This window comes from Sarcophilus harrisii, chromosome 1, assembly GCF_902635505.1.
Source record: "Sarcophilus harrisii chromosome 1, mSarHar1.11, whole genome shotgun sequence".
Taxonomy (NCBI): domain Eukaryota; kingdom Metazoa; phylum Chordata; class Mammalia; order Dasyuromorphia; family Dasyuridae; genus Sarcophilus; species Sarcophilus harrisii.
Window position 1 is genome coordinate 17495231 of NC_045426.1, and position 24113 is coordinate 17519343.

Genomic DNA, 24113 nt, shown 5'->3' on the forward strand with positions numbered 1-24113 from the left:
TTATATTAATACATAATTAATGATATAATATACATATAATATAATTAATAACAAAATACAATAATCATATAATTAATAATGTAATATGATGATATAATTAATATTAATAATATTAATTGGAGAACACATTGTTTAAACGCCTACTATTTACAGAGTCCTCCCTGTGCCTACCATTAAAGGGCAAAGTTTGGCTAACAGTCAGGCCATATTTGATAGGAGCGTACACTCTCATAGACTGCGAGGTCTCCTCCAGAGATGACTCACACATAGTGTCACAAGTACAGCAGCCTTTGGGCTAAGGTGGAAGGTATCAATTGAGATTATCTAAAGAAGATTCCTGGAAGGGAGCATTTAAGCTATTTTTGAAGGCTTGAAAGTTCATCAGATTAAGGGAAGAAAAGGAGAACAATTTATGCCCAAGGTACAGCATGAACAAAAACACAGTGCTGTGAGGGCTCAGGACTTCGAATTGGGTGCAGTTTGGTAAGAGTGTGAAACATGTAGAGGGAGTAATGCAAGATTATGTTGGAAAAACAGAGTCGCAATGAGTTGTAAAGGCCTTAAATGCCAAGTAAAAAGTTGGAATTTGACTCAAGAATAAAATTGAAGCAGAGTTGTATGGTCTGATTATAGAAATAAAAACTGATCGTGATCACACTGATCTAGAAGTTATATTTTAAGATAGTACAGGATGGAGATAGGAAGGCCTATGATATCGTATTTGGGCCTAATCTACATACTTTTCACTGGTCCATTAGCCCAAAGAAGCTGTCTTTTTCAAGAGAGATCAATCCTTGCTCTTTCAGTTAGTCTTACAGAGTTGCCTGAGGCATAGAGAGCTTATGTGGCTTGTCTGGGATCCCAGTCAGGAAAGTCTTAATCTCATGGCTTTCTGGCTCCCAAGCCACATGTCTATGCATGAAGCTATGTTGCTCTTCAAAGTGAGAAGAATTCATGCATTATGGTCCTGTTTGCAATGAGACTATTAAGATTTTGGCTCAAGGTCAGCAAATTCTTCCAAATCATGAGAGTAAAGTGGAATAAGCTGCCTCTAGAAGTAATGAGCTCCCTGTCATGAGGGTTTGAAAGCAAAGGTTGCATGACAGTGATTGAATGTGATGTGGAAGGATCTGTTCAGATGACTGGCTTCTGACTGGCTTCTTATTTCATAAGACCATGGATTAAACCTAGAAGGAATCTCAGATGCCTAGAGTATTTCCCTCATTTTACACATGGGGAAACTGGGGATGAAGTGACTTGGCCAGGATTACACAGGCTTTGAACTCAGACTCTCTGATTCCAAATCCTAAATTTCTTCTCATACTATGTAATTCATTCTGAATTCTGAATTAAGACCTTTAAAGTTCTCTAGGGCCTTTAAGGTAAAAGCCAGGCTGATCTAGGGCAGCCAGATGGTATAATTGATAGAATCCCAGGTCTGACATCATGAGTTCAAATCATACACTTATCAGCTATGTGATTCTGGGAAGGTCACTTCAGCCTGTGTGCCTCAATTTCCTCACCTGTAATATGAGCTGGTGGAGGAAATGGCAAACCACTCCAATATCTTTGAAGAGAAGATCCCAAAAGGGGTCAGAATGAGTCAGCCATGTCTAAAATGATTGAACAACAATAGACTGAATCATAACTATCCAAAAACCCCCCCTCAAAAAAAAACACCTGTGCTGGCTATTCATGGATTTGTGACATCTCAGATCAAGGTCTAACACCGGGCAGCACTCAGATCCCAGCTCAAAGAAATACATGATTTGAAGGGTTTAAGGCAGCCAGTGATCCTTATTCCTTCCAAAGCCCCAATTCTGATGATATCTATAATTGGAAAACTTGAGGAGGGACAGGGACCACACGGCAGAAAGCAGAGAAATGATCCTAGACATTTCCTAGAAGAGAGATCTGTACCTTGTCATGTCCAAAGTACCCGGGTGAATGAGGGCTGAAAGTACTGTCTGAGATGAGAGGACCAGGGGAAGAAGGGAGTGGGTGGTAGAAGAGCTGGGATTCTAAAGAACTAGGGGCTCTGCTGGCAGGAGGAGCACATCAGCCCCCAATTCTGTGGCATCAGAAGCCCCCTCAATGAGGAGGTAGGTGCCAGAGGAAAGCTTTCTCTCCAGCTCTGTCTCTGCTCACTCATCTCTGCTCAAGCCCTGTGGCTGCCTCTGGTACACACTGGAGACAACGCGAGCTGGAACGTGCTGATGTGCTCTTCGGGAGAAAGCCAGGCAGAGCTGACCTTGGTCCTGACCAACTGCAAGCCAGTAGGGACAGGGGCGTTCGTAGGGGTTCTCCTGCAAGATGCAAGTCAATGCCACAGAGGGCAGCGGGGCTGCCAATGGGACCATGGATCCGCTGGATTCCAACCCCTTGGAAACTTGTTCAGAGACTGTGACCTATCCTGAAGTGCTGGAGGAAGAGGAGTGGGGTTCCTTCTACTACTCCTTTAAGGTAAGTGAGCTGCTTTTCCATCTGAAGAAGATGAAGAATCTTTATGCTCATCTGACACTGTCTTTTGAGAGTAATTCACAGCACAAAGAAAATGATTAAATGTTTAGCAAAGGCTTCTCAAGTCCCAGCCACCCTAAAATTCAGAAATTAGACAGGGCATTTCCAAAGCTCAGGGACCTGCAGGGCTTAAATAGTAGAGAGGAACCTGTAGTTTCACCCACTGTGAAACTCACTTTCACTCACCCTGGGTTCCTGTGAGTACAGACAGGCAGGCTTGCACTCTTGTCCCACTGTTAAAGTCAATTGAGAGTCAACTTGGGAACTGATCTCTTTACATCCTCTTCTTTCTTCAAACACACAAAATATGTTTTTTTTTTCCTTTCTTTTGTAGTAGTGCTCTGCATGTCATCCTTAATGAGGGAATTGTGTTTTCCTAAATTTTAAATTGGGATGAAGGAGATGGGAGGCTTAGTTTCAGTAAAAAGAGGGATGAAAGGGCAAGGGTAGACCTTTGAGTTCAGTGCTACTTTTTTTAGATCTTTAATTAAGCCTCTGTTGTGATGCTTTGGGGTCATGGCTTTGACTGGGAAGTCTGAGAGTCAGCACAAGGCAGAGAGCTCTGGCACTAGCTGCCCCGCTTGAGAGTTGAGTGACATGGGGCAAGTCACTGCAACTCTCCTAATTCTAGTTTTTGACCTAAAAGATGGGATTATTATACCTGCCTTATTCAGACAGCTATGTGAGGCTCAAGGTGCAAATGAACATGAAAACCTTCTGCAAAGTGACAAAGTTCTATAGGGGAAAAGTATCATATTATAAAGGATGTCAGGGTGCTACATGTGGCCTCTCAGGGGTGTCTGTGTGTTAAATACCTGAAAATAGCTCCCCATGTGCCTTGCATATGGACACTCCTTTATTGAACTGGGCTGAATAGATACTGACAAAACAAATCTTCTCCACCATGAGTTCTATTGTCAATAGAAAACATCTTCTCCATGTGACTCACAGGTAAACATCACAAACTTCAGAGCATGTCTCTCTCTTCTCTTTCTTTCCATCTCTCTCTCTGTCTGAATCTGTTTCTCTGTGTGTGCCTTTCTGTCTTTCTATTTCTCTCTGTGTCTCTGTGTGTCTGTCTTTCTCTGTCTCTCTCTGTATCTCTCTGCCTTTCTCTGTTTCTCTGTGTGTCTTCTCACTTTCTCCGTGTCTGTCTGTTTGTCTCTGTCACTCTCTTTCACTCTCTTAATCCATCAGCCTCTGAAGAGATTGTGAAACACCACAGAATCACAGATCTCAAACTAAAAAGAGCTTCAGAAGCTCTCTAGTCCAATCTTCCTTTGACAGACAAAGAAACTGAGACTTGGGGAGGAACAGGTTGTTGTCCAAAGTCACTATGAAATCATAGGAGCAGGGAATCTGGAAGTCATCCAACATGACAGAGGTCATCCAGTCCAATTAACTCATTATACAAATAGGGAAACTGAGACTTTGAAGAGGCAGAATGACTTGGACAAAATCACATAACTAACAAGTGTCTGAAACAGGATCTGAAATCCTATTTTCCTGACTCTGAGGCCAGCCTTGAGTTCGCTATCCCAGTCTGCCCATTATAATTGTCATTTTCTTCTCCAACAAAGTGGAGGTGGGGGTGAGAAGAAGGAAGGGAGATGCTTTCAAAGAAATTTAGAAGCTTTGGATTCCCCAGCCTTCTGGAAAGAACTTTTAAATATCTATTTGATATCTTTTGTGAGATGTTGAGTTTGTATCATATTTACTCTGTACTTCAAGGTGAATTTCTTCCTCTTAGACTCAGCTCACAATCCTCCCCAGGCCCTCCCCAGGGAAGGAGAAACTGTGAGATTCAAACAGCTTTCTCTATAATGATTCATGAATATGAAGGGGGCCACTTGGAAGCACCCCCCGGCTTTGGAGTATCTCAGTGCACACACATGAGCATCTGGCAGCTGCCTCTGGGAAAGGCAATGAGAATTCCAATCTTGGTTTGTTGCCTTATCCTGGTAACTGAGTAATTGTGTCATTAAGACAATCGCTGATTACAAATGATGAGCTTCTGGTTCAGACACGAGGAGCCATGCAACCTGTAAGCAGATTTCTGGCCCACCCCTTTTCCCTCTCCCCCCAGAGAAGCTGCCAGTGCAGAATCCCCCATGATATTTATGGAACATGATAGCCAACAGAACGAAGAGAGACTGGCCATTGTAAATGCAACATTAATGAAGGAGAAATCAGGCCCTCTGAGAGCCATGCAATAATCACTCTGAATGTAAAATCCTATTTCCCTGTTTCTAGAAAATGAAAATAATGTTGGAGAGGAGGGGGTGGGCTTTAATATCAGAATAAACCAGCAAACGCCTGCTGGCTTTTCCTGTGGGCATAATCTCTGAAATCACTCACATAAACCTGACCCTCTTCCCACCTCTTCCCCAAGTGCAGGAGTTTTTGCTCCAAAATAATGAGGTGGGAGGAGGGACAGAACACATCTGACCACTTGGATGCTGAGCCCACATTAATCTTTAAAATTAGTGTCCTTGATTACTAAAAAGCTCCATGGCTACCTGAGAATTACACAGAAATCAGAGTGGCAGGAGATGTGGTGGTAAGATAGATTTAGATGGCCCCACATTTTTTTCTGTCCTTTTTTAAGGAAAAAATTTCCCCCCCCAGATCCCTTAAAAAGTGAAGAATGATGCTGGAGACTCTGGGCCCATATTTGAATCTTTTTTTTAATGTAGATTCGAAGTAGTCTTTCACCATGCCTTTCACTGAACCACCCTATAGGACCAGCAATGAGACTTTCTGCTTTATTAAAGAATTGGGGATAACAAGCTTTGGGTTGGTTTCTCATTCTCAGAAACTTAGCAAAGAGGCCTACTGGAATACATCTCAGTCAGTCTTTTTCAGTTCTGTCTTCTGTGAGAATCTCAGGAGGATGGGTGCTGTCCTTTAGCCTTGTCTTTGGGTTCAAATGATCAATCATCTTCGTGAAGAGGGTGACCTTCCACCTCCCATTGCCACACTCTTGCCTCATCTTTAAGGAACTAGGAAGAGAAAGGTTGGTGAGAGAAATTGGACAATTGCTTTACTTAGGGGAATCATAGAAGACCCTGTGGTCCTAGTGATGCTGAAAAAATGATTTATGAATCTTACATAATATAGTTTGGATAATGTGGCTCATGTATAAGTGAAAAAGAGAAAAAGAATAAAGTTCCAAGAAGGATTTGGGGGAGATTTAAGCCTCATTTTGGAAGGACCAGGCAGTTTATGTAGTTCTAGCTTATTTCCTCAAAGCCAATGATGGTGAAATGTGTCAGTATGAGAATCCTGATACTTGCCCATTCCTTGGACGTTCCTTCTCAGCACTAAACAGCTTCATTTCCCACTGGCCAAACCTTGAGTTGCAATTTTTTTTCATGAAATAAGCAATTCCAAGGGTAACAAGAAGGTGGCAGAAATACTAAGGGGGCAGTAATCGAGTACTGCTTTGGGATTTAACCCTTCATCTTTGGCAGAACAAGAAAAATGTATTCCATTTCCCACAAAGGGCTTTGAAGGTTGTGACAAAGATGAGAAATAATTTTTAATGTTCCAAACAAGGCAGTGCCCTATTCTTCTTCCCTAGATCACTCAGGGAAGCAGACAGCTGAAGCCCCCATGGTCTCCCTGGGAAACCGGGGGCTGATGGTTCAAAAAAAAGGAAAATCAGTGCATCCCAGGAAGCAGGAAAGGGATTAGGTGAGGAAGTCTTTCCTTTGATTTCTTTTCACCATGAAGAAGGAACACATGAGGAGAAAAATGCACAAGTAAATGAATATAGTTATCCCCACAAGGAGCAATCACAGAAAGCAGATTGAAACACAAAACAGAAAGTCCCTCCCACTGTTCAAATATTCTAATCTTACTTGGGAATATCTTTGGCTGTTTTAAAAACTACCTTTGAATTTAGGGATTTTTACCATTTCCCATAAAGAAGCTTGAGGGAAACAGGAAAAAGTGGACATGGAGCCCTAGATTCATCTTTGTTCAAGCCAAGAGAGAGGTCTTCTGTAGAGGAAGGTAGTAGTGTACTACAGACTATTAATAAGTGGTGCAGTGAGATGCAGAAGACCAAAGTTCAAATATCACCCAGGTTATTTTTTAAATGTCATCCTGGACAAGTCACTTTACTTCTCTGAGACTCAGTTTCCCTAACTATAAAATGAAGGTTTCAACTAAATAATTTAAATCTTTCTTCTAGCTCTTAATCTATGAACCTTTTCTTTCTAAACAAGTAAGAACATTACTTGTTAACGTGAATAGAGGTTACCAGTTATATCTATAACTCATTCTCCTGACTTTAGGATTTGAAATAACCTTGGAAAATTCACAAAATTATAAGTTTGCAGTTGGAAGGTACTTTAGGTACTAATTTTACCCTGTTATTTTATTTGTGGGGCAAACAAGTCCCTGAAGTAATTAGCCAGCAATTTCCCTTCCATGGCTCTTTGTGGTTTCTTCGGTGACTCTCCAATCTGTACATGTTTTGATAATTGGGCAGAAACTCCAGACAAATCTAAGCCCAGTCTTACCTCCTACCTCTTCTTTATCCCCTCAATTATCCCCTAAGCCCAAATGGGGTTCTTTGACCTGGAATACACTACCCTGAGGACTCTTGAGGGCATGGTGATCCATTTGGGCACAGATATGGGAATCTTTTCCCACAGCTTCACCCAAGCACATTCTCCTGAACCATGGATCAGAAAGTAGATCATTTCCAATGACTTACGAACAGGTCTGAGAGGTAGCACTGGGTTGTGGATAAGGGGTTGAATTAAGAAGATATGATTCCAAAACTATGTCCAAGACAAATTAGTTGTATGATTCGAGGAAAGGCATTTAAATTCTCAATATTTTAGGTCACTCTCTAAAATGAGAAAGTGATGTTTTGCTTTGATTCAGGTAGATCCTATAATAATGAAATTGCTGGTCTCAAAAACAAAATTGGGGGGGGGAGAGAGAAGGCATCTTCTCATTCTTTATGGAATTTGAGAACTAGAAGGACCCTTGGAAGCAAAGAAATATATTTTCTTGGTAATTAATCATTTTATTAATAATCTAGCATTTTATTAATGAAAATATCAGTGACATTTTTAGATGCCAAAACTCAATTATAGAGGTGGGGTCACAGTTTAGAAAAGTGATTTTTCCTGGTCATGTTAGGTTGACACATAATGATAGGTGGATCTATTTTAATGAGGAACTGGAAAGTTAGCATCCTATCACTCTTGGAGAAAGTGACTACCTCTACCCAAGGACCACCCACAACCTTTAATAACTGCAACAGAGGATCTACCCCTAACTTGAGTGGGACACAATGGGTAGGAATTTCTTTCAGAATAAAAGTCTGATGAGATGAAATATCAATACCCATCAGCCCAATCCTTGAGAGATTGGACTTCAGACCAAAAACTAGGACAGGGAAAAAACGTTTGAATTTCCTCCAATTTTAATAATTTAGTATTAACATTAGACATAATCATTTTCCTCAGTACCAAGAGAGAACCTACTACCTTCCAAAGCAGTGCAAATCATTTGTGTACCATTTCTAATTGTGCAGATTTTTTTTCTGGAATCAAACCTAAATTCTCTTCTTTGTGATTTCTACCCATTTCTACTGACTTTTCTCTTTAGGAGAAATCTAAAAGAAATTGTCGTGGGTGGTATCAGTTCAGTTGTGTGATTTCCCCCCAGGATTCTGCACAAGGAATAGGAATGGAAAATTTAGGTGGGATAAAGGGAAGAACATTTGTATTGGGGAACAATAGAAATTCATTATCAGGAGGATAAGGGATTCAACAGCTTCAGAAAATGAAACATTTAAATTGTCAATCATAAGATCCAGGCTTAGAGGAAGTTCTGTGTGAGTGAGTCATTAAAGAGAATGTGAAAGATAGAGATAGAAGTTTGTGGTCAGGGACCAACAACCACCACATGACCGGTGCAGTGTGGAAACTAGGGGAGAATGGAAAAGTCCAGGAAATTGAGAATGACAGCAGCAGCAGAAATAAGACATCCATTTGGGACGAGCTAAATCACAACACAATGCCCAAGAGAAGCCCAAGCTAGGAATAGTGCCAAACAGGGAACTGGGGCCAGAATGAGTATGTTGATGACATCACCAAATGACAACAGCTGGGATGCAAGGAAACAAAGAAGATGATAGATAGAATTTGAAAGAGTTTAAAAGAGCCAATTGGTAAATATTCAATATAAACATTTATTTACATCTTGGAAATCAGCAAATACTACAAATCAGGGCTTGGTTTAGTGTTAATTGTCTAATCTTAATAGTAGAAAAATATTAATAAAGCAGATTAGATTGTGTATATTGTATATGTACTTTTTGTAGAGCCAGTTATTTAAAATTTTCCAGCACATACTAGTCAGCATTTCAGTGCCCTCTAATCTTTATGGAGAGAAGAAATCTAACTCTCCTTGTAAGCTTTATTTGTTTTCTCCACTCTTTAAGTTATACTGACATAAGAATCAGGAAGTGAAGTATCAAATTAAAATATTAGTTTATGTAATTGTTTGCTTCCTGAGATGTTGGCCTTGAGTTATTGAAGAAATATTCATTTCTACTTCTTGGCATGGGCAATGGGAGAGATTCTATATGAAAATGGCTCTATTTATGGACCCATAACTTTGGGGAAAAGGCAGGGTCTCTTTAATCTTAGGATTAAATAAGTTCTCAAAATACCATGTCCTCTATCTGCCTTGCAAAGGACCTATGGGTCAAGTTCAATAACCTTAGGCAGTACCTCTGCTAAATGATGGCAAATCTGAATAATGGCTCACAGGAGATCTCTAAGCAGAGTCAAGATGGCAAAGTAGAAACAATTCATCTGAACTCTTCCAAAATTCCCCTCAAAACAACTTGAAAATAATGTCTCAAATCAAGGCTTTGAGGAAGTGTAAACAAAAGGTCCAGGTGAGCCAATTTTCTAGCCCAAGGCAGCCTAGGGCAGGAGCAGGAAAAGTCTGTCTTACAGATTGGTGGAGGGCCTGAAGTACAGTTCATGCAGAGATAAGTTGCAACAGTGGAAGCAGCAGTTTGGGGAGCTCTTAGTCCAGAGACAACATAATGTGGGGTCTAACAAGTGATTAAAAGGAGATTACAGGGGATCTTTTGCTGGCACCAGGTGCAGGACCCTATTGCATTACCCATACACTGTTTCAGGTTGCAGTCCCACCACAAAGCAGAGCACCAGTGCTTGCAGCTTCAGGGAAGCAGGGACTCTGGTGACAATTCAATGGCAGAGAAGAGTGCTTGTGGTTGCTTATAAGGGAGCAGGAGACCCGGTATTAGATTTAAGGCAGAAAGGAGCACTTATCTTTGCAGCTGCAGGAGACCTAGTCGTAATTCTAGGGTCAAGAGCTCTAGAGCTTACAGCTGCAGGAATCAGAGGACTTGGTCACAGTTCCAAGGTCAGAAAGAGAATTAGCTCTTGCAGCTGCAGAGGAACAAAGTCCTTTCCTCAGTAAAGGCCAGGGCACAAGCCAATGACCACCCTTCTCCTCAGATCACAGCACAATGAAAGTACTAAAAACCTTGAGATCCCCAAACTATCTCTGAGAAGAGCAGCATGAAAAATGTGAAGGACAGTGCCCCTGCACCCCCAGAGCATAGCCCAACTGGAATATAAAATTAAAAATCAAGAAATAGACAAAAAACAAGAAAACTTTTTTTTGGTCCAGATGAATGATTTAATTAATGTGAGTAACTCTCAGATGAAGAATTTCCCTCTACTAACACAGGAATTATTATTACTACTTTCTTCCTTCTTTCCTTCCTTCCTTCCTTCCTTCCATCCTTCTTTCATTCTTTCCTTCCTTCCTTCTTTTATTCCTTTCTTCCTTTCTTCTTTCCTTCCCTCCATCTCTCTCTCCCTCCTTCCCTTCTTTCTTCCTTCTTTCTTTCCCTCCTTTTCTTCCTTCCTTCTTTATCCTTTCTTTCTTAACTTCTTTCTTTCTCAATTAAGTACCAGAATGGATAGAGCACTAACCTGGAGTCAAAAAGATAAGTTGAAATCCAGCCTCAGATACTCACTAGTTTTATATTTCTAGGCAACTTATTTCACTTCTTTCAGCCTCAATTTCCTCATCTGTAAAATGTGAATAATGATAGCACCTACTTACCCTAGGTAGGGTTATGGTGAAGGATAAATGAGATATTCAAATACTTAGCATAGTGTTTGGTATATAGTAGGTGTTTAATAAAGCAGTTTTCCCCTTCCTTTTCAAATTGCATTAGCTCAACCTTCTCAGAATAACGTTTTTAAATGTATAAAATAAAATACATAAAATTACAAAGGAAGCCAAAGGTTTGTAAAAATAAAGTGGTATCGTTTCTATCCAAATTCACAACCCCCTTGAAACCTAACTACAAATCCCTACACATACCCCCTGAAATCTATCTACAGGGTATCTGTGCATTCTAAGATAAAAATCACTATTCTAAAGCATGATTTCACTTCCTTTTTATGTTTTGAGTATTTTTTTACATTCACATTAATTTAGCTTTTGAGTTATGAGCTGTCTCTTTCCAACCCTTCCAGCTCCACATTAGAAAAGGCCAATATTTGATTTAGATATATATAAGTAGAGCCATATAATACAGATTTCCATATATCAATTCTTTTTGGAGGTAGATGGCATTTTCCTTCTGAAGTCCTTTCTGGATGATTTGAATGATCATTTTACTTAAAATATCTTAGTCATTTACATTTACTCTTTGAACAATGTCCCTCTTACTGTATACAACATTCTTGGTTCAGCTCATTTCATTCTGCATTATTTTATACAAACCTATTCTTTTTTTTTTTTCTAAAATCAACCTCACCATTTCTTAAAGCACAGTAGTATCTCATCACAATCATATACCACAACTTGTTGGGCCATTCCCCAATTGATGATCATTGCTTCACTTTTCAATTCTTTGTCACCATATAAAGAGCTGCTATAAAAATTTTAGGACATAAGTTCTTTTCCTTTCCCCCTGATCATCTTGGGAAACTGTTTCTGGGTCAAAAAGTATATAGTTTTATAACTCTTTGAGCATAACTCCAACTTGCTCTCCAAAATGATTCAATTGCTTCAACAATTCTACCAACAGCATATTAGTGCCCCGATCTGTCTACACTCCTGCCAACATTAATCTTTTTCTTCTTTTATAATTTTAGCCAGTCTGATAGGTTTGAGATGATAGGTATGAGATGAGAGTTGTGTTCATTTGCATTTCTCTAATCAAAAATGATTTAGAACATTTTTTCATATGAGTTTCATGTAATTTTCCCTTCAATAATTTTAGATGAAGTTTGTGGGTGGGTAGCATCTGTTAAGTGTCAAATTATAAATTCACTCAGAAAAACAAGCTAATGGCCGAAGAAAATTTGTACAACACTTATTGACAATTTCATTTTACTGGAAGCAAGTGAGGCTCCTCTGTATAGCACTTTTCAGAATAACAGCAATAATAATAATAACAATGATTATAGCACCAAGATTATAAGTCTATGAATTAAGGTTGTAAAGAGAATAATAAGATGTACTTTTCCCTTTTAGGTTGTTGCTTGTGTGGGCCCCAATAAAAGGCAATAAATGTTCTCTACTGTGGAAACTTTGTTGACTTTATAAAAACAAAAACAGCTTGAGGTAGATTTTGGAGTTAGATCTGGAATCAGTTAGCTCATACTCTCAAAACAAGCCCTGGAGTTCTAGAATGTACATCTGACAACTTACATCAGCTTTGTATACTGCTTGCTACCACTGGTAAATTAATTACTTTGGTGAGGAAGAAGCACAGTGACCTTTAGATTATTGGTAGTGTACAATATATACAGTGCTGACAACTGTAATCAGAAAACAAGACAAAACGAAAAAATACAAAACAGAATGAATAAGGATGGTGATCAAACTTGGTTCTGGAGAAAATTTTAGATTATACAGACTCTTTTGCGGGGTGGGAAACAATGACAGTAGAATGTTGTATTTATTGTTGCATAGGATTGACATCATAAATGGTTTTGTTCAATTACTTTCATTTTTCTCTTTTTAATATCTTTGTCATAAAGATGTTTCACATGGTAGGAGATGAGGGAGGGATATATTCAGAAACAAAGGTAAAAAACAAGAGATCAATAAAATATGGTTTAAAATGATTTAATGTTATAAATGAGAAACTTCCCCAATGACATATTCTGATGCTTTATTGTACAATGGAAGTGACTCTTGGTTCTCAAAAGCTCTGCTGGGAAAACACAGACTATATTGAATCCTGTTGAGTTGCGGAGGTGGGATCTGTACCCTAACCTCAATGAATATAATTGTCAGTCCATAAAGTTTTACTGCATACTTCTATTTGCTGGGCAGTGTACTGGAGATTCAAACTAAGAAAAAAGACATTCCCTATCCTTGAGAAGTTCACAGTCTAATAATTATGTTTTTTTTAAAAAAAGCTACAATCAGGATAAATATAAAGTAAGCCACAGAGGAAAGGTACTGGAATTAAGAGATATTGGAGAAGGTTTTTTGTAGAAGATGGGATTTGTTATGGTACTTGAAGGAAACTAGAAAAGCCAAAAAGTAGAGAAGTGAAAGGAGAGCATTTCAGATTTGGGAGACAGACAGAGAAATTGTCCAGAGTTAGGTGATAAATTGTCTTATTCAAGGAACAAGAAAGCTGCTGTGACAGAGGATATGTGATATTATTAAATGTACATGAAAGGTAATACATAGCAAAATATTATTAAATATAATCATTTATAAACCATGATATAGTTTTAAATTCTTAAACACCATAGTTCATGCCTTGTGATCTATTCACGAAGTGAGAAACTCTTTAGGTGAAGAACATCAGCTTTTGGTTGATTGGCTGTCCATATAAGCTAACCATATTGCTGGGCATTTCCAATAGGTGGATGAATTTCAGTGAAACTTTCTAGTGGTGGAAGAATTTGAGGCATAATTTATGCAACCATGGCTCAATCATTTATTTAAGTTAAAATCTTTGTTTGTTTATGTTTTGATGCCTAACTGGAAGATTCTAATGATTCCAGGCTTCTATGATGGAGAGAGTTTTGGTGATTCTAGATCCAAAGAGATCACTGAAGGAAAAATAAGAGAATCTTGAAGATAGAAGAATATGTTAAGGTTTATTTGATCCTAGATTTAGAGCTGAAAGGGAACTCAATGGCCATTGAGACCAGCTCCTTCTATAGGTAAAGAAATGGAGGCAGAGAAATTTAAATGACTCTCCCAGGATCCCACAGCTAACAAATGTTTAAGGTGGGACTTGAATCCAGGCCTTCTGCATTCCAAAATCCATGCTTTCTCCACTACATCCAACTGTCTGTCCTCTGCCTAGCCTGTTTCCTTCCCCATCATGAACCCTACGGGATTTCTATAATCCCCACTTTAATATCTCCAGTAACAAGACACTCCCCAAAACAACCCATTCTCTTTCTGGCTACTGATGATTCAGTGATTCAGAATATTTTCCTTTTGTTAAACTAATGGCTTAATCCCTCTAAGTTTCTGCTATCAGTCCCAGCACTTCTTCCCCCTTCCCCCAGATCAAGGAAAGCAGAATAAATTTAATCCTGTATTCACAGAGTAAGTGGCTTGTCCCACTCCCTATCCCCCAGGATTCTCTTTTCCCAGCTAAAATGTCATAGTGTAGTAGAAAGAGTTTTAGTCTGGAGTCAGAGATTCTGGCTTCATATCTTACCTTTGCTGTTTCTTACTTGTGTGATGATCAGCAATTTACTTGACCTTTCTGGGTCTCAGTTCCTCCTCTGTACAATGAAGGAATAGAAGTAGTGTCTGAGGTACTTTCTAGTTCTAGATCTCTGATCCTAGGATCACTGGCAGCTTTGTGGCTAACTGGACAGAGTACTGAGCCTCAAGTCAATGAGACTTGAGTTCAAATCCAGATCCAGTCACTGGTGGCTGTGTGATCCTGGGCAAGTACTTAGCCTCTTTTTCCTCAATTTCCTCGTATGTTAAATAGGAATGATAATAATAATAGCATCTACTACCTACAGTTGTCATGATCAAATGACATGATATTTGTGAAGCTCTTTGAAAACCTTTAAAGCTCCATATAAATGCTAGTTATTATTACCTATGAGATCCACATCTTTTAATATTTCCCTCACATTGTACTGTAATAAATAAATACATAAAATTCAAGAATGAGTCAGAAAAACCTAGGTTTGAATATTGTGTTGTCTGATATTTATTAGTTACATAGCTATAAATATCTGGATTGATTCTCAATTTCATTTCTTCTAAGATGATGATGATGATGGAGATGATAGTGGTGATGGTAATGATGAAGATGAAGATGATGATGTCATCTGTAGGCCCTACTACACAGGCTTGTTGTGAGGCTCAGAAGTATATAAAGTATTTTGCAAACTTGAGTAACTTAGGAAAATATTAGCTATTGGTAGCAAGCACTTCCTGGTTTTCCCTGGTCACCCTCTTTGGGGAGAAGGCTTTGACAGGGTCATGATTGACAGTGAAACCTGAGTTTCAAGGAAAGATCCAGTGCTTTTCAGGACAGCTCTATAATGGAATTTTAACATCAAAATAAAGACTGAAAATGAGATTCTCCTTGCTCCGGTGAAACTTCAGCCTTTCACTAATAATCTGCACAGGATGCAAATGAATGAGTCTCATAATCCCTTGTCTCTGAAAGAAATTGAACCTATCTAAAAGAAAGTAAGCTGAGAATAATAAGAGTTTTAATAAAATCTTAGCACAGGACCTACAGTACTGGTGCTGAGCTGCTTCAAGCTACTGGCAAATCCCATCTAGAAAATCAGTTAGGAGAAATATTTCATAACTATTTCTTCCAATCTAGTCTGAAAAATAAATTGAAGAGGTCATTGAGTGTCCTCCTTTAGACATAGCCCTAGAAATAGAGCCTCTGGTTTCCAACTATGACAAATCATGCTAACACAGGAAGATGAAGTCATTCAGTAAAGAAGCCTGTTTAATTCTTTTCAGCATCCTCAAGAACCTTTGTTCTCTTAGTGCAAAATAAATTCCATTTCAACAGATTTCAAGCCATTTTTCCAATTCCTTGATTTAAACTAGAATGTAGTTGTATTAAATGCCCCCCCAAGAAATGGGGGTAGAACTTCAACATCTTGGGTATATATCATGATCCTAAAAAGATTTGCTACAATGGTCTAGAGCAGTGGTTCTCAAACTTTTGTTTTCAGTATCTTTATCCTATTAAAAATGATTGAGGATCTCTCCAAAGCGGTTTTGTTTATCTGGGTTATATTTATAGACATTTACCACATTGGAAATAAAAACTATTTTTGAATTTGTAGACCCTCTAAAAGGGTTTCAGAGATCCCCAGGATTCTCTAGACCATACTTTGAGAACCACTGGTCTAGAGTCAAGCAGGCAACATGGATTGCACAGGCCTTGGGATGGCATAGCATCTTTTGAGAGTCCTGAGATGATCATAGAATTGGAGCTTTAAGACCAAAAAAGAAATGGATCTTAGACACAATATCGATCAACCCCGTCACTTTATGTATGAGGAAACTAAGAACTAGGAAAGAGAAATAACTTAGCTATTTTGAGGCAAAGTCAGACTTTACATAGAGTTCCTACAATGTCAAGTCTAGTCTAACCCATTTGGTACCAAAGAGCACTCTAATGGTAATTAACAATTCTGGTTCATAGTAAACCATTGCTCTGGGTCTGGTGAAAGTTTAGTTTTTATTCAAAAGTCAGAAAGCCAGCTGTCCTGGCTTATGGGCTGCCCCCGACTGCAGAGGTGAAAGTCAGAAGCCTCTCTGGCTTCAAAGGGGTCCTCTTTGGCTCTGGTGCACATCAACAATTAGAGTTGGGTCAGGAGATGCAGGGGCAGCCTTCCTTGAAAATCCAGGCTTGTGCCTTGGCAAGGTAAGGATTTGGATGGCCTGCTATAGGGAGATTATCCAGTACCAACAATGCAAGAAGGCCTTTGATGCATTTATATATTCCAGCATCCCCAAACAAAAATAACTCAGGGTCTGCCTTAGCTAAGAGCCAGAATTCAGTGGGTCTGATGTAAAGGAATGAAAACAACAGCCTGTCTTCCATATTACTTATCCATCAAGTCCTGAGACCTGGATTTATGAGCAGTCTGTCCCTTTTCCCCCACAGAGCAAATGCTAGCACAGACTCTCTCTCAAGTTCCTAAGAATTTGGCCTTCTCCATAGTATAAGAAATGTGAACAGCCTCCATCTCAAAAGAAGCTCAGAGAGGCCTATTCAACTAAAATGGATATTGGCTCCCTGATGATATGAGCTCTCTCAAGGACAGTACAAGTAGGCTGGCTGACCTGCCAAAGGCTTTCCTAGTTTGCTTTCCTTTTCCTAAAAGATGAAGCAATAAACATTGATGTTCCTTTTATGAAACACTCCATCTCCCAATGTACGTCTCCCAACGTTTTACCTTTCCACTGATTATTCCCAGTACCTCGAATGATTGGGCTTTCCTGGTTTCTTTTAACATTGCTCAAATCCATCTGCTGTCTAAAGCCTTTCTCTTCCCTCTTGTTCCCTTCTCACCCCCATATCTTCTTTTAGAAATAATAGAAATCATAATAATAACAGTATTTATATGAATACACACATATACACACATATATGTATTATATGTATATAGATGTTATAACATATATAATATGTATATACACAAAGCATTGTATATCTATTTTCTTATTTGACATCTTGATAGGTGAAGAAGTGTTATTCTTTACCCCATTTTACAGATGAGAAAATTGAAGCTGACAGAGATTAAATTTTACACAGTGCATATACATACATAGTGGTTTCCATCCGGTTACCTCCATGGGAATGGGAGCTGCTTGAGGTCAGGGACCATATTTTTGCCTATCTTTATGCATTTTGGATAGTGTTTGACACATAGTAAACACTTAACAAATGCATGTTGATTTGCTGATTTAGACCTAATTGCTATTTGTGGAAAAACTCCACACTAAATGGTCTGCAAAATCCAAACAAAATTCTGGAATTCCAGATTAGATTTTCAAATCCATTAAACAGAATTTGATATATTCAAAATGGCTTCAAGCATATTTAATAGAATTCTGACAGAAGGATAAGAAAAGATTATACTAAAATCAGCAAACATTCATTAAGCACCTACTACATGCACTGTGCTGAACACTGGGGATTCCGGGGAAAGGACCTGACTTTAAGAAGCTCACCTTCTAGTAGTGGGAGGTAACAGAGAGAGAATATAGTATATATATATATATATATATATATATATATATATATATATTTTCTTTCTGCTTCAATTATTTCTTCTGTAAATTGGAGTTTCGAGTTTCACTTCTAGGTATATATCAGATGCATAACATGGAGCAATAATAACAATTACCATCATAATAATAACAATGTAGTAACTTTGGTGCTGTTGTGGAGTCATTTTAGATTCTGCATGACCCCATTTGGTGTTTGTCTTGACAAAGATACCAAAACTTGACTTGCCATTTCTTTCTCCAGCTCCTTTTACACTGAGATAAACAGGATTAAGTGACTAGTCCAGGGTCACCCAGCTAGTGCCTAAGGCCTTATTTAAACTCAGAAGAGATGTCTTTCAGATTATTGGTAGAGTACCCCCTACCTGCTTCATGTGGGACTTACTAAGCAGTCAAAAATTTGCTAAGCAATATACATACTTTATCTTAATGAAATCTCATAAAATCTCTGTGTAGTAGGCATTAGATTAATTACTACCCATGTTTTTTACATTTTAGGACACTTGGATTTAGAAATGTTAAATGATTTGCTCATATTCACTTGGCTAGCAAATGTCAGAGGCAGGATTTAAATCCAGAACTTGTTAATTCCAAGTTTTCTTGAGAAGAGGGGTTATGCCTTATGCATCTTTATTTCTTTTCTCGTACCTAGCACATAATCATGAAACTGGTATTTAATAAAGAACTATTGAGTCTAATAATAATAATTAGTATACTAATGATAATATTTGAGTTTTATAAATATCTATTGAGTCTAATAATAATAATAATCAAGTCTAATAATAATAATAATAACAACAACAACATTTGAGTTTAATATATAGCTACTGAGTAAATGGCTGAATGGATAACCATTGTGCAGTAGAGAAGATTCTGGAATTGAACTGGAATCCTGGGTTAAAATCTAAGTTATACCTCTGATTTCCTATATGATCTAGGGCCAGTTACTCAATCTCTTTACGTCTCTATTTTCTCACATGTAAATAAAATGAATGGGAATAAAAAATTAAAAAAGCATTGTAAGTACTTCCTATGGGCCAAATGTAAAGGCTGGACCAGATGATCACTAAAGCCCCTCTGGTTTGAATTTTATAATTAATCACAGAATATAACTATAGTACCAGCATTTTGGTGGAATATTTAAAGGGGCATATTTTGGAAGCACATAAGGCTGAAACCACATCTTAGAAAAAATACTGTGGTTCAAATATATTCCAAATGAACCAATACTGCTATTAATTGAATCCATCTGTTTTCTTGGTAATGAGAAGGGTTTTTTCAAGTTCTATGGTTCCATTGCAAACACATATTCTGCCTCTTTTTTGTCATAAGTGGCTGAGGATCTTCTCACCACTCAGCCTTAAATAAGGATTGCCTCATCTGTATTCAATTTCTCTTCTGTCCATGGGTTCATTCACCTCTTCCTGGTGTGTTTCTTACAGACAGAGCAGCTGGTAACCCTTTGGATCCTCTTTGTCTTCACCATTGCGGGGAATGCTTTCGTGCTGTTCTCTACCTGGAAGAGGAAGAGGAAGTCACGAATGACCTTTTTTGTGACCCAGTTAGCAATCGCAGGTGAGCCATTGAGAGGGTGGGAGTGGAGAAATACTGGATGGGATATCCCACTGATTCCCCACTTCATCTTATCTGTACCAATGGAGGAAGACATGGCACAAATGACCCAAGATAGTACATAATGCAAAAGTCATTTTCGTTCCATTTAAACTCCCTTTCCTGGTCCTCAATAATCCAAGTTCAACTTGTCCAACTTTGTTTTACACGATCTTTCATGTGAATTATTCACATGAATTAATTTACACTGAATTATTCATCCTTCTCTATTCTCTCCAGCTGTTAATATCCCCTTTCAACTGCCTGCTGTTTCTGTTCTCTCCCTGATCAAACATTCTTGTTCCTTTCACTCCCTACCATGTGCTATACTTATTTGTATCTAAAATATATTATCCCAGTAGAAAATATGTCTTGAAGACAAAAAGTAGGCAATTGCCTCCTCACTTCCACCACTTAGAATCCCTTGTTTCCTTCAAAATTCTATCTACTTCCATTCAGGGGTTCTTAACCTTTTTGGCATGACATGTTCCTGTCCCCCTTTGGCAGTTTGCAGAAGCCTGTGGTTGACTTCTCAGAATAATGTTTGTAAATCCATAAAATAAAATCTGTTAAATTGGAATAAAAATATATTTTTCCTTATCCAATTTCACAGACTCCCTAAAATCTACTCCTGGACTTCTTGGGAGCTCAAGTACCCCAAGTTAAGAACTCGGCACTACATTAAAGCTTCAGAAAAGATGTGTGCCGGGACTCACAAGGATTGTGAGAGTTTCACTATTCACACCATGAAATTTCGTACCAGTCTCTCTCAGGAGTTTCCCATAAAGCAGTTCTCTGTATTAATTAAATTACATGCCCAGTCCCTAGCTCCTTTTAAAATGATTACCATTAAGGCATTGGCATATAAATGGACTGTACTATCCCTTTGTTAATGAGTTGTCTACTCAGAATTCAAAGAGAAACAGCAAGTCTGTGCAATAATTACTGAGATTGAGTGTGACTCAACCAAGTTCCAAGATAAATGATTAATTCTTTTGACTATGACAAACTGTTGTATATTTGAGAAACATGGACACCAGAACTATTGTATATTTATGAGAGATATGAAATATAGAGGGTTATAAACTGATTATAATATAATTAATCATAAGCTAAGATGAAGTCACTTAGAGAGATTCAAAAGACTAAAATTAGGAAGAGAAAGTATACACTCCAGAACTGCATCAGCTATGCTTAAAGCTGAAAGTGACATATGCTACAACTGCTGTTAAGGAGTAAGTATCTTATCAGAGGAACAGTTGAGAAGGAAAGAAAACACTCGGTGGGCTAATTGGTTTGACTAAGATGCCCAATGAGGTATTACTCAAGTACATCACGGATCAATTTAGATTAGCAATGGAAGCATTTATTCAACCCAGAAGATGTATTCATCAAGGAACCTTTATGGACAGTTTCTGAGACAGAAAGGACACCAAAGTTTTCAATTCCAGAATTTGAATTATCTTAATAGGTTTTCCTCTCCTGACTGCTTCATTGGCAAGTTTCTAAAAAGTGTGTCTGCTCTCTTCTTAGATACTGAGCACATTCGTGGGAGATTGTGGCCCAGGATTGTGTGTAGATTGTGATGGTTTTATTTTTCATGCATTTGTTTTAATATATGAGCAGCTATCATAATATGATTATTTCTTTTGCCCTGTTGCTAAGTAAATGTTTATTTAAAAAAAAATCTAAAAGTATCACTATGGTGAATGACTGCTTGTATAAATAAAAATTCATTATTGGGGGCTGAAGAGCAAGAGTAATGATTTAGGTAAGTGGATTCGCCAAAAAATAGGGTTATCTCTAGACCCTAAGAAAATTCAGTATAGCCATGTGATGATGGTTATTCTCTAGGAACCAAGATCTGCCAGTGTGATGACATGTTGGAGTGAATGAGCTAACTGAGAGAATAAATAAATGTTCACGTGCCAGTGTAGAAGTTAGAGGTGGTACAATGCGAATGGCATCCCCATCCCATTACATAAATATGAACATTAACATACACTTTAAAATCAATTAGCTTACAATCTAATGAGGGGATATGATTTACGTTGACAAAGTGAGATATCAAAATTTACAAAAAATGTGTAAAAATAAATGCAATTCTTAATCTCAAACAGCTCACAGTCTAAATAAAAGGAAGACAACATGCAGACAATTATGAACTAGAGAGATATATACAGGGTGCATTGAAGGCAATCCCAGAGGAAGGCTTACAATTTAATGGGGAAATATGATTGAAAACAAAAAATATTTATGACAGTGAGATCTCAAAAGGACAGAGATAAGATTTAAAGAAAATAAGAATGGAAATATTCAGCTAGTAAATTAGCCTTTATTAAGCAAATTTTTCAAGAACTGTGCTAGGCACTGGGAATACAAAAAAAGTGCAAAAATAAATACAGTCCTTAATCTCAAATAGCTCACAGACAACATGCAGACAATTATGAACCAGAAAGATATGTATGAAGTAAATTGAAGGTAATCTCAGAGGAAGGGCACTAAGATTAAGGAGGAAAAGGACTTTGTGTGAAAAGTGAGGTTTTGGCTGAGACTCAAAAGACATTAGGACAGCCACGAGGGGGACATGAGGAGGGAGAGCATTTTGACCATGAAAAAAGAGTCCCCTATTCCAGAAACAACAGGGAGCCGAGTATCAATAGGACAAAGAGTATGTAAAAAGGCATAGGATATAAAAAGACTGGAAAAATAGGAAGGGCATAAGTTATGAATGACTTTTCAAATCCAATAAAGGATTTTATAGTTGATTTTACAGATGATTGGCAGCTAATGGACTTTAATAAATAAGGATGACAAAATAAGATGAGTTAAATTTGGGGAAATCAAATTGACATGGGAGTGAAAGATGGTGGCCAAGTGGAAGATCTGAAGCAGAGAGATCAACTAGAAATCTAATGCAATAGTCCAAGCAAGAGATGATAGGGGTCTGCAGTAGGGTTGTAAAAGTGACAGAGGAGATATGTACAAGGGGACATATACAAGAAATACTATGAACATAGAAATGACATGAATTAAGCACTGATTAGATATAGTGGGTGAGAGTGAGAATTTATATCTAAGCAGTGAGATCAGGTGCTTTGGAGGATGGAAATATTATCTAAACAAACAGTGGAGGGCTTAGAGGAGGGAAGGATAACAAATTCAGTTTGGGGTATTTTGAGTTTAAGTGTCTTTAACAATACATTCGTAGATGGGTAGTAGAAAGTTGGAGATGGGAGACTGGAGTTTTAGAGAAGTTCTCAGCAAGTAGATTTGAGAATCATCTTCATAGAGATGAAATAGAGAGATGGTACAAAAAAGGGAGAAGACCAACCAGGACAGATCCCTACAATGTTTAGAGGGAATGAACTTAATGGAGATCCATCAAAGAGTTAGAAGAGTAATGAGATATGCAGAGGGAGAAACAAGATAGAGTAGTACCTCAAACATTTAGAAAGAAGAGAGTATCAAAGAAAAAAGGTTGATTGAGAGGATCGAGGAGTACAGAAAGGGCAAGAAAGCAAGCAATAGATATCCAGAAACAATTGAATAATATAAAAAATTGAACAATAGAAAATCAGAAATGATGGAAAGGGGACAATCTGCTGGAAAAGATCAAATCATGTTTGCTTATAGAGAGGTTTGCTTTGGAAAGGAGAAATCCACATATTCATGTAAAACAGGTGAAGGAGAATATAATGACAGAAGGCATCTGAGTGTTGAGTGATAAGATGAGTTGAGATTACGAAGGATAAGAAGATGGATCTCTCTTAAATGACCTCAAATTTTCCAATTAAATATGAAGCAAAGTTATTATTGAAGTGAGTGAAGGGACAGAGAGACAGACACACAGACAGATGACAGGCAGAGAGAGAGACAGAGAGACAGACAAACAGAAGAGAGAGGGGGAGGGAGGGAGAGAAGGAAAGAGAGAAGGAGGGAGGAAGGATGGATGAAAGGAAAAGAGAAAGAGAGAAAGGAAGAGACTCACAGAGAAAGATATAGATATATCAAATGTGTATATCTCTAAAAGAGATATACACACACCTTAGAGATGTACATAGAGATAGATCTGAGAGATGAGAGATACAGATATTCCTATTTAAATTAGTTATTCTTGGTTAATTGATACTGAGTTTGGTTGTTCCTTCCAGCTGAAGAAGCATACAGGATGTAATACTTTCTAAAATTGTTTTTCCAGTGCCTTACCTATACCTGACAGATGGTAGTCGTTTAATCATTATTCGTTTAATTGAGCCAAATTGAATTGATAGAAGACAGAGGACTTAATGGGAACAGGACTGCTTTTCTCTCTAAAGTAACCAGTGACCTCTTAACTGTCATATCTGATGGTCTTTTCTCAGCCCTAATTCCTTTCAACTTCTGCTCTTTCTGTGATATTCATTACTCTCTCTTCCTGGGTATTATTTCCTCTCTGGTGTTGCAGAATATTATTCTCTCCTGGCTTACCTGCTGTCCTTATGACTATATCTTCTCATTTCCTTTATTGGCTCATCATGTTCCCTCCAAATGTGAATATTTCCCAGGGTTTTGTCCCAAACTCTCTTCTCTTCCCCCTCCATAATATTAGGTAAATGGACGTTAAGGGACCCATGGTTAAATTTCACATAAACTTGGTTGAGGGAACATCTGTAACATTTGCTCAAAATTTTTTTTTCTTT

General features: G+C 38.1%; 1 protein-coding gene across 2 annotated transcripts in view; it reads left to right on the forward strand.

Moving 5' to 3' along the window:
• Positions 1-2313: 2313 nt before the first annotated feature.
• NPSR1 (neuropeptide S receptor 1) overlaps positions 2314-24113 on the forward strand; it is a 157061-nt gene continuing 135261 nt past the window's right edge. For both annotated transcript variants that reach the window (XM_003762318.2, XM_012543531.2), the window contains exons 1-2: positions 2314-2463; positions 19263-19395. In XM_003762318.2, coding sequence (XP_003762366.1) covers positions 2314-2463; positions 19263-19395 — 283 coding nt within the window. The remainder of the gene's footprint in view (positions 2464-19262; positions 19396-24113) is intronic.